General features: G+C 40.8%; 3 protein-coding genes across 3 annotated transcripts in view; 2 read left to right on the forward strand and 1 right to left on the reverse strand.

Annotated features, from left to right (window-relative positions):
• The window catches only part of sin3aa (SIN3 transcription regulator family member Aa), a 138,037-nt gene that overhangs the window by 47,771 nt on the left and 72,505 nt on the right, over nucleotides 1-17,761 (forward strand). The window lies entirely within an intron of this gene.
• Nucleotides 3,254-11,142, forward strand: skic8 (SKI8 subunit of superkiller complex). The gene is made up of 11 exons (XM_070830851.1): nucleotides 3,254-3,337; nucleotides 3,721-3,776; nucleotides 3,880-3,907; nucleotides 4,625-4,730; nucleotides 5,471-5,643; nucleotides 7,271-7,419; nucleotides 7,689-7,782; nucleotides 8,062-8,155; nucleotides 9,059-9,151; nucleotides 9,546-9,624; nucleotides 10,969-11,142. The coding sequence occupies exons 2-11, from the start codon at nucleotides 3,765-3,767 to the stop codon at nucleotides 11,056-11,058; spliced, it is 918 nt and encodes a 305-aa protein (XP_070686952.1). The 5' UTR covers nucleotides 3,254-3,337; nucleotides 3,721-3,764; the 3' UTR covers nucleotides 11,059-11,142.
• Nucleotides 12,012-16,927, reverse strand: slc25a44a (solute carrier family 25 member 44a). The gene is made up of 4 exons (XM_070830644.1): nucleotides 16,789-16,927; nucleotides 14,816-15,517; nucleotides 14,503-14,630; nucleotides 12,012-13,919 (listed from the first exon to the last, which is right to left on the reverse strand). The coding sequence occupies exons 2-4, from the start codon at nucleotides 15,447-15,449 to the stop codon at nucleotides 13,728-13,730; spliced, it is 954 nt and encodes a 317-aa protein (XP_070686745.1). The 5' UTR covers nucleotides 15,450-15,517; nucleotides 16,789-16,927; the 3' UTR covers nucleotides 12,012-13,727.

Raw genomic sequence — 17,761 nt, forward strand, 5'->3', positions numbered from 1 at the left:
TTGGTTGTCCTGTAATTTGATTGGTTGGATGCTGTCGGATCAAAACAACGTGGATCTAATTTGATTGGATGTCGTGCTCAGGTACACACACACACACACACACAGATATAGATATATAGCGGTCCATGTCAACATACTTTTTCATCTTTGGGTTTGGGGAAAGTAGCAAGTCTTTTCAAGTCCAAGTGAAGTCACGAGTTACTGATGTTAAAGTCCAAGTCGAGTTGCAAGTCTCTTTACATTTTGTCAAGTCGAGTCTAAAGTCATCAAATTCATGACTCGAGTCCAAGTCATGTGACTCGAGTCCACACCTCTGACCAGTAGTGTTACAACACTTAGGTTGTTTTCGACACTCATTATTAAAGTACACTTTATTTACTGTGCTTAACTCCTCGTTTAGTTTGTTTCGCATGTTAATCCTGATATAAGATTGTTCTAGATGCTGCTGTGGTAACTGAGTGACACCAGTTCTGCCTCTGGCTTTGAATTCATGATCTCTGTCCTCACATGTGCACAGAGAAACATCATCGATCATTACATACATGCACGTTCGCCGAACATCAACACCCGAACACAACTCAGCGCTCAGCTGACAGTCACACTGAAGTTTGAATAAGTTTTTGGGGTCAAAAATAGTTTCCAAAGGAGAGATTTAAATGACTCAAAGCCTCTTAGAAACAGACACCATTCAACTTATACACCGCTGATACACTGTGCAGAGACCAGATCCCATAATCAGGTGCAGACTGATAATTTAAAAGCCAAAAGGAGACAATGACGATTACATAAGGAGCTGACACTTTTAAAGACCTTTAAAACAGTCACAGAGGCACTTCTAAACCTGAAGGACTTTAGAAACTTTGTGCAAGTCAAACTTTATTTTTCTTACTTTTCTTAATCTTTATCTCTTTTAGTAGAAATATAAAATAGAAATCTTACTCTTGACATCGTTTAAAGGACGTTTCTATTCACTCTGCAGTGACACCTCGGCGTGATCAACAAGACAAGATGAGGATTAAATTATACAACGATGTTTGCGTGTTTAATGTTCTGTTAAATGCTCTCAAAGGCATTTCATTCAGTCGTATCAAAGATGATATCAAGAGAAGCCCTGCTGCTGTGACACTAGGTCCATTACCCTCCATCATTACTTCCCTGAAAATAAGAATGAATCACTTGGCTGAAAATAGCAGCACTGTGGACACCACCGCCTGCAGGACTCACAAAAGGAAATAAGATACAAGTGCCCGAAGAAGAAATTAAAGATTTGAGTCCAGGCTGGAAAAACAGATCCAGATTTCAGATGTCTTGTGGCTCGTGTACAGTTCAGCAGGTAGAAGACGACTTGGCATTCTTAGTGCTCGTGTTGTTACTTTAAAGGTTTTATTCTCCTCCCTGACATGAATGAAGAAGCACAACAGCAGCACTGAAACATGCTGGAATAAAACATTTAAAAGAAGAAGAAGAAGAAGAAGAAGAACTTCACTGATCTCCTTTTAGTAGATACACTCATTTTTTTCCCTGTCTGTTGTAGTTTTACACACAGAAAAGCCCAAAAATAAAGACATGAAGATGGTAGATTGATCAGTTGTTGGGTTTCGCTGCCTTGTTCAGGGGCACCTCAGCAGCAGGAGGTGAACTACCATCTCGGTAGTCGGCACGATTGTGTGGTTGTCTGCAGCCAGAGGGACGTTTATAACATACCTACAGTGTTTCTCAACAACTGTACAATGCTTCTGTGTTTATCTATATTCATGTTAATTAATGAATTAACTTACTGGTGCCCACAAGAGGAGTTCTAGTTGTTGAAAAAACACATTAATAGACATTATATCTGCTTACAACTACACTGGAGTGTGTTATAAACCATTTATTAGATGTTTATGTGCTTTACTCACTCACACACACAAGCTACACATCTAGAATATGTTTTTTTTTTTACTATATGTGGAGGTTCCTCCTGAGCAGCTGCCACTTAAACACCAGTATTCCTAATACCAGTTTAGTTCATACACCAGCTGCACTTACCTCATCGGATAATTGTCATTCATCATTATATGCAAAGACAAAGAACTCTTTTAAACTGGAAGTGAGCTGGTGATTTGAAATGTTGCACTGTTTTCTATATACTGTGTGAAATGATGGGCCACTCTGCCAACCCTAAATATTGTGCATATTACTTTTATTTTGGGTTTAATGGAGGGTTTTTTTCACAACTCAAGAAGAATAAATCTGTGGGTGAGTGTTTGGAGTAGAAATGATCATAATTAAGCTCAGAGTAGTGGATAACTGTGGCGAACATCACAGTTATTTTAATTCTACCAGTCAAGCTCTCCCTCTCTCTCTCTTTCTCACACAGACAGCTCTAAATAGGACATCTCTCATCTTCTAAATGACTTCAGGAGTTATTTAAAAACACACCGGCTGCATTTACCTTCCCCCATTTGGAAATATTCTCTTAAAACTTTATCTTGACAACTGTTTTTTCCTTTTTTTTTTCCCTCCTTGTTTTTTCAGTGTCTGAAGCTCAGACTGTCAAAATATTAGGTTGTTTTTCCTCCTGAAGAGGAGGCTCAGGTTTGCCTTTCTCTCTGCTCCATAGAGGTTTTACTTTAAGCTGTTATTATTGTAAGACAGGACAAGCAGGAAGCCCCTGAGAATCCTAAAGTCTCATCTGAAGTCGAATATTGATTATATTCTGGCCTTGCAGGCACCATGAGGAAATCAATGTTTCTAAGAAAACATCTCTTCTTTGCCCACTAGTGCTGTGTTATAAGATTAATTCAATATAACTGAATTTAAACTGGACAAGTGATGAAACACTTCTGGGACGACTGGTATCATTGGAGGCAAGTTGACACTGTAATTATTCCAGTTCTCTGTTTTACTGTAATACAAATATATAGTAAATAAATTACTGAACTTATTAATTGACTGTACATGTTTCTAACATTTGTTTGCTATCTTATTATCTATACATTTTGAGTGGACATTATGTTTTGCTTATGTTCTTCCTCACAGCCAACTAACTTATTCTTTGTATTTATTACAATTATTGATTATTTGAATAATCCTTAGAGAGTTTCAAACGACCTGTTAAATCAATAAATTTGCAAGTAATCAGTCAAATTAAATTCATCTTTTCAAATATATTTTATAACGCTTTTCCTCCGCTGTTCCGCTGGTGGCGGTAGTGCGCCTCATACGTCATTCACCGACCGACAAACAACAAACGAAGAAGACGGAAGGCGGAAGTTACGAAGTTGTCATGGCGTCTCACATGTAAATCGGCGGAGCCTCAGATATCTAATAAAACATCGTATTTAGAGATTTGAAGGTACGTTTTATATGAACGTTAAACAGTCTGTAGTCAGTACAGTTAGTCGTGTAAACTGTGCGGTCACTTGATTATCCGGTAACTTTAAAAACAGCGAACTGCCTTTTCTTTAACTGCTGCTAATCTAAGTTAGCTTCTGTTAGCATTGGTTTTATTAGCAGCTTTTTCACTTGTAAAACTCCGCATGTATGTTTCCCTTAACCTTTAGTTTTATTAGTTATTCGTTTGTCTGTTCTCCCTTTAACTGTGGCAGGTCTGCACTTTTAAACTCGGGTTTATAATGTGTGTTTTTCTTGTTAGCCAAACTAGCTAGTGTCAGTAACATATTCATAACAAACATGTTCTTCTTTATCAAAACTGACACACATTCATGTTGTCTTCAGACTAAGCTAAGCTAACTGGCTCTCAAACTCCCAGGACCAAAACAATGAGCACTCAGGTAAGCAACAAATTCACTCAGCTTCATATTTACACTCAGTATTAACTCATTTGGTTTGTTTGCTGAATGAAAGATTAACTTTAAGTTTATGTTTTGATTTCAGTACAGCATCCTTTTCAAGCAAGAACACGGTGAGTAACATCATGGATAAACAGATCTGTGCTTATCTCTAACTCACACTTTCTCTGAAGAAGTTACCAGTGAGTTTTCCCCACAGAAAGTCTTGGTATTCAGATTTTCCATCTATTCAAACCTACTTTTTGTTGCTCTCACTCAGCATAAGATAAGGAAAGGAGGGATAAATGAAGGACAGAATAAATGGTGTAATCTATATTTGTCCCATTGTCAACAAGAATAAACACTTTCTACTTTGTCTATATCCAAAGTGTATTATTAATTTGTCATAAAGCTGTTTTATTCTCCAAAGTCTGTTAGAAACATCAATAAATAAAACCATCGTGACCTGTTCCTTCCTCATCATGAACAAACACACTGCAGTTCAGTCAGTAGACGTTATTCACCGTCCTGCTGTTAATGCTTCCTACAGCACAGAGTGTCTCAAGTGTTGTGCAACTCACCCCTTTTTAAATAACATCCAAAAATGTACTGAAAACTAAAACTTGATGCTTTTAAAGATTTACATGTAAGTAGAAACATATTTGCTTGGACCTGAGAGCCACAGACGAGCAGGGGAAGTCAGAACGTAATAACAGAAATACAGAATAACGCCGGATTTACCCGTCAGTGTTTTCCTCATCAGCGCTGCTGCTAGTTTCAGTTCAGACACAATCACGTAATCATTGTTTTAACTTGTTGTTTTAACTTGTTAACTGTTTGTTTCCTCTCAGCACACGATGATGCTATCTGGACAGCAGCGTGGGGGAGAAGTGAGGCTGATGGGACGGAAACTATTGTCACTGGCTCCCTAGATGATATGGTGAAAGTCTGGAAATGGTAAGAGGTGTTTTTTTTTTTTGCCACAACTAATAACAATAAAACTTAATACTCCTGACAGCCATTTGTCTAACTGATATTTATTTGTCCCATATTGTCTTTGTGTTTTTTCTTCTTTTGTAAAAGTGGACTTAGGTATTTGGATTTTTAAAGTCTGTTTAAAATGAATGGATTTAGAGGCGTTCCTTTTCACTACAACAGTTTTAAGACTAAGTAAAAAAGTCGCTTTGCTTTCAAGAATCTAATTCTAAAGTTTTTTTCTTCGGAAGGAACTTAGGAGGAAAGTAAAGGTAAAAAATGATGAATCATGAATATCAAATCATCTAAACATTTGTTTTAAGACTGAAGCTAAGAAGAAAGCAGCACTTAAGAAGTTTTCTTCGGAGGGTTTTGTGAGTTCAGCCCACGATCTGTAAAGCCATTTCACTGCTTCATGTTACTCAAAGGAATAAAAATCTGCTGTGGTGATATAACCGGTGTCACATGGCTTCTTATAAATCTACATACTGCAGAATAAACTTGATTTGACCTTTTGTATTGGAGCTTTTGATCACATCACTTGGTATTCATCAGCAGGGTTAGGGTTAGGGTTAGGCTAGTCGTGGTGGAGTTGTAGATAGTTAAATTTGCATTTTTTTCTTCCCCAAGCACTTTTAAGAGCTTCTCGTCCACGTTGGCTTTGAAGTTGAGTTGAGTCGACTTGACAGGATAATAATCTGTGTGGCGCTCTGCTCCTGCAGGTCAGACGAGAAGCTGGAGCTGCAGTGGACTCTGGAGGGCCACCAGCTGGGCGTGGTGTCAGTGGACATCAGTCACAACGGAGCAATCGCTGCCTCCAGCTCCCTCGACGCTCACATCCGTCTCTGGGACCTGGAGTCCGGAAAACAGATCAAGTCCATGGACGCCGGACCAGGTAAGACTGGGACTCAGAGGACCACTAACGACATGGTTTTATTGACTAATTTGTACTGGTGTCACAAGGAGAGGGGTCTTGCTTCGCTCAGCTCTACATCTGACTTTTTAATGGGCAAGGTTGCCCATTGAATGACATCCACTAAAAGTGCTTGTTTTTGTCACTGATGAGCTCTGATTGTTGTTTGAAGTGTCAATGACATTATTGGGAAGATCCCTACAGAAATAGACCTGTAAGATCCTTTTGGTTTAACCAGAAACAGCCTTTAAATCGCTTGGCTCTAAGCCACCAGACTCCATTAACAAAAACAATAATTTTACCCTGCAGAACACAGGAGTTGCTGGTCTACTGCTGCCTTGATCACTTAGTTTGTTTGTGCTATTGTGTGACTCTGGTGTTTTAACAGGTTAGTACGGATCTAAACTAATTCTTTAAAACAACAAAGTCCCAGAAACTAGACAAGGAAGTCCTGTGTTCTGTGAGGTAAAATTACTATTTTTGTCAATGGAGTCTGGTGGCTTTGAACCAAGCAATATAACGGCTGTTTCTGGTTAACTTATAAACTTAATTGTTGATTCATCAATATTGATTTTCCACTTACAGCAGGTATTTCTTTAATGCAAGAGACAGCAGTCTGTCTAGAGTTAAAAATATAAGGCCAGTAATCGATAAGTTGATTAACAGAAAAATAACAAGCAACTATTTTGTTTATCAGTTGATTATTTCAGGCCATTTTGAAGCAAAATTACAAAAACATTTGATGGTTTCAGCTTCTCTTTGTGAACATTTACTGCTGTTCTTTAATTTATGATATAAAAAACAGAAAATCTAAAGGACAAAACAAAATGTTCAACACCTTCACGCCTTCAGGAAAGTTTTCACTGTTTTGATCAATTGAGAAAGTATTTGTCAGAATATTTTTCACATCATATGTAGATTTTCTGTGAGCAAACTCATGTCTTGGCTCTTAAACTCATACTTCTGATAATAAGTTAATTTGACCTTGTGAATGTGCTCTTAATGTGTTGTGTTAGATGTCCATTCACGTTTTTTAATTAGCAGTGGAATAATGTCACTACAAGGAAAACCGCCACAGCTTAATATTAAAACAAACCTGCAGGGGATGGCAGCTCGTCTGTCTCGCTGTGTGCTGCAACTCAGCAAGCTTCTTTCATTTTTTTTTTTATTCCCACCTTTCAGAAACGTCCCACGCAGAAATCTCTGTTGTTTTGTATCTTGAGCCAAGCGGTACTTCATCTAAATGCCATGTCGCCTACGATTAGAGACACTCTCGGTCTCGGTCATCAGATTAAAGACCTTTTTTTTTCCCGTCTTTGGACAAACTTTACAGGATGTTTGGACTCTTCAGGAGTGAGTCCAGTTCATGTAAAACCTTTTTCTTTTACGTAATGATATTAAGCTTATGACTAACGACTATAGAACGGGCTCAACAGAGCAGGAAGTAGGCTTAGTGTCTTGTTCCAGGACAGTTAGATGAGAAACGAGAAACGTTGGTTGACCTTGTAAATAAGTTGTGTTTGCTGTGGACAGCATTGTTTAAAAGAAAAGAAAATTAATCAGTCTGATGTGTTCAACCTTGCCTCTGTCTTTCTGCTCTCCCCCCTAGTTGATGCGTGGTCGGTTGCCTTCTCCCCAGACTCTAAACACATCGCCACAGGGAGCCATCTTGGCAAGGTCAACATCTTTGGTGTGGAAAGCGGCAAGAAGGAGTATTCTCTGGACACGCGAGGAAAATTCATCCTGAGCATCGCTTACGTAAGGAACCATAAATTGTCCTTCAGGTCTTCAGGCTGAGTGGTGGCTCCTCGAGCTCACCGTCTCTAACGGCTGAGGCGTCACCGCCCTGGTTTCACAATAACTCATCTTGATTAGTGTTTCTTCACACTCTCACCAAGGTTTTCTCTTGTTTTAACCCTTTCTCTCCAGGCCCAAATGTTTAGAATTAGCTCTACATCTCTCTCTACATTTATAAAAGGCCTTTTATAATCAATACCTTTTTATTTTATTCTGTTTTGTCCCCTCAGAGCCCTGATGGAAAATATCTGGCCAGCGGAGCCATCGACGGTATCATCAACATCTTCGACATCGCCACTGGAAAGCTACTCCACACGCTGGAAGGTAGGTGAAGTGTTAACGTTCATTATTTAGGTGTTAAATCATGCTGTAACTAGTGATCAGTTTTATCACAATTAGTTTTTAAATTGCTTTTTTATCAGATTGAACATTTTGTCTGTTAGATGCCAAAAAATAATAAGAGCCAAGCTCAATGTGATGTCTGCAAACTTTTTGTTTTGTTGGAAAAACTGTTGAAAATCTTAAATTAAAAATGATATAAATCACATTACTGAATTTAGTCAGTGAGGAAGCTTGCTGAGCGACTGTCTCCTCTGTCCTCAGGTCACGCCATGCCCATCAGATCCCTCACTTTCTCCCCCGACTCCCAGCTCCTGGTCACAGCCTCAGACGACGGCTACATCAAAATATATGACGTGTGAGTTCAGCTGGCGGCGGGTGGATCCTCCTGTCTGTCAGACTAAAAAGATAGATCTGGTGTTTGAAATGACTGGTCCAGTAGATCACCACAACAGGCAGCTGTATATGGGCTGCAACGCAATCCTTTTGGCCAACCTTACCCATTGAACATCCACTAAAAGTGCTTGTTTTAGCCACTGACAGGCTCTGATTGTTGTTCAAAGTGTCAATGACACTATGCAAAGGATCCCTACAGAAACAGACCTGCAAGATCCTTTTTGTTTAACCAGAAACAGCAGTTAAATCACCCAGTTCAAAGCCACCAGACTCCATTGACAAAAACAGTAATTTTACCTCACAGAAGATGGGAGGTCTACTGGTCTACTGCTGCCTCGATCAGTTAGTTTGTATGTTATTGTGTGACTCTGGTGCTTTTAAAGAGTTAGTTTGGATCCTTGCTAACCCGTTAAAACAGGCCAAGTCCCAGAAGCTAGATCAGCAGCCCCTGTGTTCTGTGAGGTAAAATTACTGTTTTTGTCAGTAGAGTTTGGTGGCTTTGAACCGAACGATATAACAGCTGTTTCTGTTTAAACCAAAAGGATCTTCCGGGTCTCTCTCTGTAGGAATCTTTTCCATAATGCTGTCAGACACTTAGAACAACAATCTGAGCCTGTCAGTGGCTAAAACAAGCACTTTTTATGGACCTACTTTGATCAGGTATGGTTTTAGAAATTTAGATTTAGAAATACCAAAGTTATCTTTTAATTAATCCCAAACATTTTTTTTGTGCCAAAGATGCTCAGTTTGCATAAAATATATACACACAGAACAATGGAGGGACTTCATCAGTGCCACAGATGCTACACATTATTACAATTATAGAAATAAACAGGAAAAAGCTCTAATAAACTTTGTTTTACAGGCAACATGCTAACCTGGCTGGCACGCTGAGTGGACACGGATCCTGGGTTCTTAACGTCGCCTTCTCCCCAGACGACACCCACTTTGTCTCAAGGTAAAATGAAAAACCTCAGAACAGCTTCAGGTTGCTACAAAACGAAGGCGAATAGACTTTTTTTCTCGCCTGAGTTTACACACAAAGCAAATTTTAATTGAACTGTGAACTTGAGTCTGTGCTGCTCTAAGTATATTAGAATAAAATAGCCAGTAGTTGTGTGAGCAGCGAATCCTGCCCTTGGACTGTCGGTGTGTTAGTGAGCTAGCAGGCATGTTTTCCTCCGTCCACTTTCCCATGCTTTCACTCCCTTCGTGTGAAACGGTTGTTGGCTGAAGCTGTTTTTCCATCTGCCAGTGCCAAGATCAACTGAGCAGGTCAGCCAGACAACACAAAGTTTGATTCGAAGATGAGCTGTAAAACAAATGCTCTCTGTCCCCTCTGCTACTCTCAGCTCGTCTGACAAGAGCGTGAAGGTCTGGGACGCCAGCTCCAGAGCGTGCATCAACACTTTCTTCGACCATCAAGACCAGGTGACAAAGAAAAGCCATGTGTCCTTCACTGTGTGTTATAATCAGACTCAAAGTGAGAAAATACATCCGCTGTAGGTGCTGATGCTTTTGGGGAAATCAATATGGCTGACGTCATGGAGTGGCCCCTCACATGACCCGTCTCTTGATGTTTCAGCTCGGGTAAAACCAATAATCCCAGCTGTCATTAGATCCCTGGTTGCAGACGCCTGTGGGGACGTTGATCTGCTCTCCGACAGAGCCGCTCGTTGAAATACGGGCCGACGGCTCTTCTGAGAGGAGATCAGAGGCAGTTGACGCTGCTGTATTGTTTGTTTTTATCGTTTGGTGAGATGACAGCAAAAGCAGAAACCCTACAGGGACAATTTGCAGCCAACGAAGTGTTCAGCTTTGTTTTGCTCCTCGATGTAGATCATTGTTCCAGCCCTTGAATGCGTAGGTTTGAAACTCTCTGTGCTGCTCAGTTTCTGGTCAAATTTATTGCCTTTTGATGCATCTCTAGATAACCTCAAAGACTGACCTCTCCATTTTTAATATTACTTGTATACCCGTGTGGTGTGTGCCTTCACTGCCCTACGCTTAAAGGACTGAACCTGGGCTTTATTTTTACATATTTCTGGTTCTGCCTGCCACTGAAAGGCTCAGATTATTGTTTGAAGTGTGTAATAACATTACGGAAAGGATCCCTATAGAAGAAAACCTGTAAGATCCTTTTTGTTTTATCTAGAAGCAGCCATTGCATTGCATCTCAACAAAGCAACCAGACTCCATTGAAAAAATTGCAATTTTACCTCACAACACACTGTAGTTGCCAGTAAACCACTACCTCAATCAGTCTTTGTGTTATTGTGTGACTTTGGTGTTGTAAAGGGTTAGTTCAGGATTTGTGTAACACACAATAACACAAACTAACTGATCAGGGCAGCGGCAGACCAGCAACTTGTGTGTTCTGCAAGATGAAATTACTGTTTTTCTCAATGGAGTCTGGTAGATTTGAAGAGAGAATAACTTCTGGTTAGATAAAAAAGATCTCACAGGTCCGTCTCTGTAAGAATCGTTTCACTAATGTTGTCAGACACTAAACAATCAGAGCCTGTCTGGTTTAATGGAGGTCATTTACAGCCATTATATAATTATTGTAATTGCTGTCATACATTTCAACGTTGCTATTTGGAACATAATGTTTCAGCCTTCACCGTTCTTGGTAGAAAAGGTGTCTGGCTATTTGGTTGCAGGTATATATATTTTTTTCTAAAATATAGACACTGGTTTGCAATTATGGAATTTCCCTTCTGATATGTGATAATAATAAAAGTCAAATCCCATCCCCATCTTTTCTGTGTTCAGGTGTGGAGCGTAAAGTACAACAGCAACGGCTCAAAGATCATCTCGGCTGGAGACGACCGCGCCATCCACATCTACGACTGTCCCATGTGATGGATGGATGGCGTCCATCACAGGCCACAGGAGGAGAGAGAGGACGGGAGGATCCAGAGCTCAGATCATGGAGGGAGGCTGGTAACTGGGGGAGGGAGGGAGGCTGGTAACTTAGGGAGGGAGGGAGGGGTGGGTAACACTGTAAATGATGGATTTTTTTTTTTTTGCACTGGCCTGTGTAGGTCAAATAAAAGGGTTGGTTTTGTACTTTTGTTTCTGTTGTATTTTTTCAGTTTGCGAGCGGAGCAGTTCATCATGTGATTGTCTGGGTTAGTTTGAAGGCCTGAAACAAACGAGTTTAAAATGTAACAGCAGACGTCAGTAAATAATCCTGTTAGTTAAATAATTAAAGTGGAGAAAGTAAAAAAAGGTTTTAGTTTTTTCTCAGTGAATTTAATACTTTAAACTTTTTATTCATCTATAATTCACTGATTTAGTCTTTAGTCCTCCTTTCTTTTGGTCCTGTCACTCTTTAATCATTTATCCATTTAGTTTTATTTTGCCTTGTCAGAGGTGTCACAGGGTTTGTTTGTTTGTTTGGAACAAGTTTGGATTTTAACAGTTGTGTTTTCAAGGTTTTGAAAAGGCTTGAATTTGAAAATACACCTTGAAAAGTGCTTGATTTTCAACATAGTCTGGTGATTCCTGATGGTTTCATCTACACAGTCCCTTATCCTAATAATATTCATTGCAGTTGCTGCTGTGGGTATAAAAAAAACTTGCATTGCATCTACACCAACAATTTAGATGTGATGGTGGATGATGGGTTTTACTTTATGCATGTAACCTTTTGTCCTTTTTGCGGCTCCATTATTTGAGGACATTACTTTAGGAGATGATCTAGTCCTCCATCCAGTGGTTCAGCATCTGTACTGCAGCCTTTCAGAGGCACAAGGCTGAATTTATAAAGATATTTTTAAGATATTCACATCATAAGACGAGTAAACTTCCACTTCAGTGATTGATTCTTCTTTATTTCTTTACATCAAAAGGTCCACAAGTTCTGAATGTTTAAAACACATCAAAGTGTACTTTTAACAATTCTTTATTACACACACACACACAGAGCAGGTAGGTGGTGAATACAGGTGGAGAACTTCCTCCATACAGGAGGAGGTTCTTTACATTTGCCTCCCAGAAATTAATCACAGTAACTCAGAAACTGGAGGAGTCCATCATCTCCATCATCATCATCATCCTCATCGTTCTCACTTGGACTTTATGTTGCACAAACACAGAAACGTGCCGTCTGTGAAAAGACTAAAATATTTTTAAAAACAGTTTCTAAAAGAAGGAAACGTCACCGAGGTGTTGTCTGGCAGTGATGGTCCTTTTAAACATGGCTGCATCTACGTGCTTTTCCGATGTCACAGTGGCCTTGTTGATGCACCTCAGACTCATTAAGAGACTGAAATCTGAAGGCAACTCGGAGGTTTAGTTTTTGTCTGCTGGTGTGATGCTGCTGCTGCCTTCACTCTCAGAACGGACCCAGTGATTTCACTGTCTGCTCTGTAACCACATGCTTGCAGACTGGATCCTCGGTCGTCTGAATAGTATAAATAATGCACAGATTGAACAGTAGTAGTGGCCCATGAGGAATATGCTGCATTTCCACTTCTCTGACATGGTCTACGGCCCGTGACGGTACATTCATACCTCTCCTGCTACATCCCCCTCTTTCCTCATAGCTCCACTTTGTTTTGTAGAGTCCGTTAAAGCAGAAAGGAACAAAAAAAGGAGAAGAAGAAGACACGTCTGCCCGATTGGCCCGATCAACATCTATACACATGATTCATCATTATATCACTGCTGCAGAATAAACAGCTACATGAATTAGGGCCGTGGGTCACAAAGGCCTCGAGATAAACTAGATAGAACGAGTTTTAAACATACTTTTGGAAGTCTGGCTTAACTAAGATAAACTCATTTCATCTGTACAATTTAACAGCATTACTGTAATTAACAAACAAATCTCATTTCTTCCTTTTCACTGGAATGCACACAGATACCAGGCTGCGCTGCTCTGGATGTGCTCAACAGGACAAACAAGGCGTTTGTGTCTGCAGGTTTTGGCACATTGAAAACTTAAAATACATATATACTGCAGAGACTAATTTAAAAACTGAACACAGCTGGATTGTGAACTCAAAAAGGCGCATTGAGTGTTCACAAGTTTATGCTGCTTCAGTGCGATCAAAGTATGACACTAAAGAAAGAAAAAAGGAATCCCATATTTTTTAAATATACAGTTACATTTAGGAGGCATTAATCAAAAAGGGGCTTGCTTGGGAAAGTTTTTCCCCAAAGACAAAGTCTTGTCATATTTTCTTTTTTAAATGGGTAATTTAGTTTTTGGAAAAATGACACTGTTTTCATATTTCACAGTAACACTTCTGCAAAAACAAAAAAAAAGGGCCAGTAGAAATGGGTCTGACAAGCGGAAGAAGACATTGTAATGACACCTGTAACTCACAACTTGCACTCTAATGCATCGTACTTGGCATTAAAACAACACAGATCTAAAAAGGGGACGTGGAAGCAGCAACACAGCTGAGCGGCTACCAGAGACTGGACGCACATCTGGGTCGCCGTCTCCTCTGCCAAAGGTTCCTGCCCGCCCGTGTGGAGGTGGCGCCTGGTGCGAAGCTGTCCCGGCTCCCTGTGGCCTTTCACCAGTGTCTGGACTCCACCAGCTCCGCTCGCAGGCTCAGTCTCTTCAGGGTCTCGTATCCCACCACGATGAGCACCGACGTGGGCATGGAGGAGATGATGCGGGCCGACAGCCCCTTGGTCATCCCCCAGACGCCCTCCTCTGCCAGCAGCTGCTTGAACGTCTCCATAACAGATGATCGTCCCTCCACCTTTGACAGACAGAGTAGAGGTGAGATGGAATCAAATCTCATAGCAGTGACCAGAATTACCAAGGCTGTCACTTCACCAGGTTTTACATTGAAAACAAAATCTTATGGAAACATAAGACAACCATCAAATTTGCATTTGCTGATGGTGGCGCAGCGATTTTCTTTCTGCGTGACCATATTCAGTTTTAAGTTTTCCTCAGCTCTCTTCATCCAAAAAACAAATTACAACCATGATTCCGAAGTCTCCAAGTTTGGTTGATGCTAAATAGGATTTACCGTCATTTTTAAAAATGATGATAATAATAATAATCATTTAAAATTGGAAACAGTAACAACCTTCAGACGTTTTTACTGTGGTTCTATCATGAACTTGAAAACCATTTAATCTCTACTGGAGGGCGTCAAATTATCATATTATTTGAAAATAAACTTCATTTTGGAGGTTTCAAAATCTTTTTTAAATTCATTTTACTCGATCAAACGCTCCAGAACAGCTACTATATGCTCAGTAAATCAGTAAGTGTTGACCGTTTACGAGCCTTAAATGTACGTGAGGAAGTGATTTCAGCTCTGATGCGTTTACCTGCACTCTTGCTCGGACCACATCCATGGGGTTGGTGATGGTGGAGGCGGTTGCTGCTGCCATTGGTCCTGCCAAAGCCTGCAGAATCAGATGGGGGCACTCACTCGGTGCCAGCAGGGACAGCTGCTCTGGGAACACACAGGATATAAAGTTTTTACATAACTTGTCATTCCTCCGTGAGCTGCAGCTCGAATTCTTGATTGAACGAAGATTTACAGCTCTTCTCTGTAGTTTTATCATGCCAAGCGTGATTATGGATTACATGTGGTGCAGTTAAGAGCAGCGACTACAAACTGACAGGGTGTTGACTCACCTGCATAAAAATGATAAAAAGGCCACCAGAGCGCACTGTTCGGGATGTACGTGAGCAGCGATGCCACGTAGCCCCTGTAAAATCCCCTGAAGCCGTCAGCTGCAAATATCTGCACTGTGATGTCTCGGGTTTGCCCAAAAGTCAGTTTGCGCTTACTTGTCGCCAGCATCATTTTGGGTTTGGGCTTGAAGCGAGTCAGGTGCTCCCCCTGTCCTTGCATCATGAGGTGCTGGGACACCACGTCTATGGGCACAGTGATGGTCTGCGCCACCAGGGAGGCCGCTCCTCCCGCCACCACCGACTTCACCGTGTTGCTGGGCGAGTAGTGGGACACATACTTGCGCACCAGTTCATAGGTGGTGATGTACGCCTGTCCTGAGACCAGCGTGAACGTATTGACCATGAAGCCGCGGTAAAGGCCTTGAGCGCCCTCCGCTCGCAGGATCTTGCAGAAAGCGTCAAACGTGCCGGAGTAGAGGGCCTTCCCCTTCTGCACCTGGAGCCGAGTGCGGATCAGGCTGAACGGGTACACGGTGGCTCTGGTGGTCAAGGTCATGAACACGCCCAGGGAGTAGAACTTCCTCTTGTCCAGGTCCTCCCATTCGATAATCTGGATCGCACCTTTCTGCTGCATGGTGCCAGCTTGGGCAGCGCTGCTCCCCTAAAGCCACATGTATGCTGTCATCACGACTGCCATCACGCCTGCAAACAAGGACACTCGGCATTAATGAGGCTCTGAGATCTAAAGCACAGCTAAATGTGTAACAATACAAGGCTGCAGGTAATCTAACAATCACTTCTGTCCTTAATTAATCTGACAGTTATGAGTTGTTCTATAAAATGTTAGAACATCGAGTAAAATAATACAAATAGTTGACATCTGAGGAGCCAATCCAAACATATCAAGTCCACTGTGGCGTAAAACACAAGCTGGACTGAGTGACTTTTAATGATCCGTTCATATTAAATCAGTCAACTGACCCGATTTTGTCGCCTCATTGTTGTTGTTGTCGCATTATTGAATGTTCAGATTTGTGATGAGTGAATTTCAACACTGTTAATTATTGAACTTTGAATTTTGGGAATCATTATTAACAACCAGCCTGGTTTCTCTCGTCTCCTCGTTGCCATCCTGAGCTGAGCAGGCTGATCAGCAGCGAGGACACTATGACCTTGTTGTGTTTACGTTATGCAAGTACCACACATCATAAAAGAAGGTGTTACAAAAGCAGGGACTCGGATTAAAATGACACTGGCTGATATTTCAGCCCATAAACTGCTAAATTAATCCAATCACCCATCTGCTGCGTTTGAATTAGAGAAACGCCTGGTGTGTTTAAGCAGGTGTGTGTGTGTGTGTGTGTGCTCTGGCACTGCTATTGTCATTAAAATGTTGAAATTTAAGTCCTGCAACATTTACAAGTCACAACCTGGTGGACCTGGTAGACTTGTTCCAGCTGTGAGGGTGGGGGTGGGTAGGTGGGGGGGGGGGTTAATGGCTCCCTGTGTAATCAGCCAAACAATAGAGAGGAATGCAGAGGTTTAACACAGAAGTGTGCTGTATTATATGTAGTGCACATCAGCAATCAGCTCTACAGAAAAGGGGGTAAAGTGGAGAAAAAGGGGAAGTGTGGCCGCACAGAGCAGCCTGCTCATGAACTGTACAACTTCTGTGCAGCTGGATTTAAGGCCAGAGACACAAAAACCCTGATTTATCTTCATCTACAGATTAAAGAGCAGGTTAGAAACCAGGCGCAGCTTCGCCACACTGCTGTATGGGTGCTTAATCAATCAATCAATCAGCCAATCAAACATTTTGGAGCTGGAGAAACACGTGCAATGTCACAGCGTGTACTCTAGCTGTGTGTGTGTGTGTGTGTGTGTGTGTGTGTTAGCTAGCAAGCTAGCAGGAGAGACACTCCAGCCGTCGAAAAGCTCGGAGGGTTTGATGTGAACACGCCGATTAAAGGTACCTTTTGTGGGGTGGTGTAGCTCGGCCTCCGCCTCCACGGTCACGGCTGCGCTGCGGGACTCATGCGGCCTGTCGTGCTAACAAGGCGGGTCAAGTCTTCCGTCCATTACCGCAGCGAGCAAACACCGTCAAAGGTGAAAGGTCACGGGCTGTGTTTTCCTACAGACACTCCCCGGAGCCTGTCCTGGATAAAAAAAAAAAAAAAAGTGCGGTCCGGGTGCACTTCGCCCCCCCAGGTTACCCCTCCAAGGTTAGCCCCCTGCAGCTGACGGGGGTGTTTACTTTAGCTTTAGCTTGTTTAATTTAACAATGCTGATGCGTTCACGGTCCCGCTGCAAGCGTAGGAATTATAAACATGCAGCCAATGCATTAAAAACTACTTTAATAAAAGTCTTGTTATCTGGAGCAGTGGTGTAAAAAAAACTGATAAAAAAATAATACTAATAAAGTAAAAAAATAAATATAATAAATAAATATAAAATAATATAGATTATTTACTTCAGTAAAAACTGCATAGCAAATAAGTCCTGCACTGAAATTTAAAAAAGTCATATCAGGAAAATGTACTTCAAGTTGACTCCTGCCAGTGTTACATATGATATTATTTCTTTATTATTATTATTATTGCTGTGGCATTAATATGCATCTTCTTTATATACTGTTGGATATTTTCTTCTATAAACACGTTTTTTTTTTCATGTTAAATCTATATGTGGAAAACCGTTTGTACTGGAGTAGCTGCTTTAATTTTTAATAAATTGTTTTTAATAAAAGTAAATAAAAAAATAAAAAAAATCTGAATAACCAACAATAACATAATGAATATTTCACATGATTCATATATTAAAATACAGATTGTAACAGTTCAACTATTTAATGGAAACAAAACAGTCTGTTTTATTTTAAAACAGTGAGCTATATGAACTACAAGAACCACATTTCCTGTAGAGCATATTAAAGCTTTTTTAAATCTC

This window comes from Pempheris klunzingeri, chromosome 5 (assembly GCF_042242105.1).
Source record: "Pempheris klunzingeri isolate RE-2024b chromosome 5, fPemKlu1.hap1, whole genome shotgun sequence".
Classification (NCBI taxonomy): Eukaryota; Metazoa; Chordata; class Actinopteri; order Acropomatiformes; family Pempheridae; genus Pempheris; species Pempheris klunzingeri.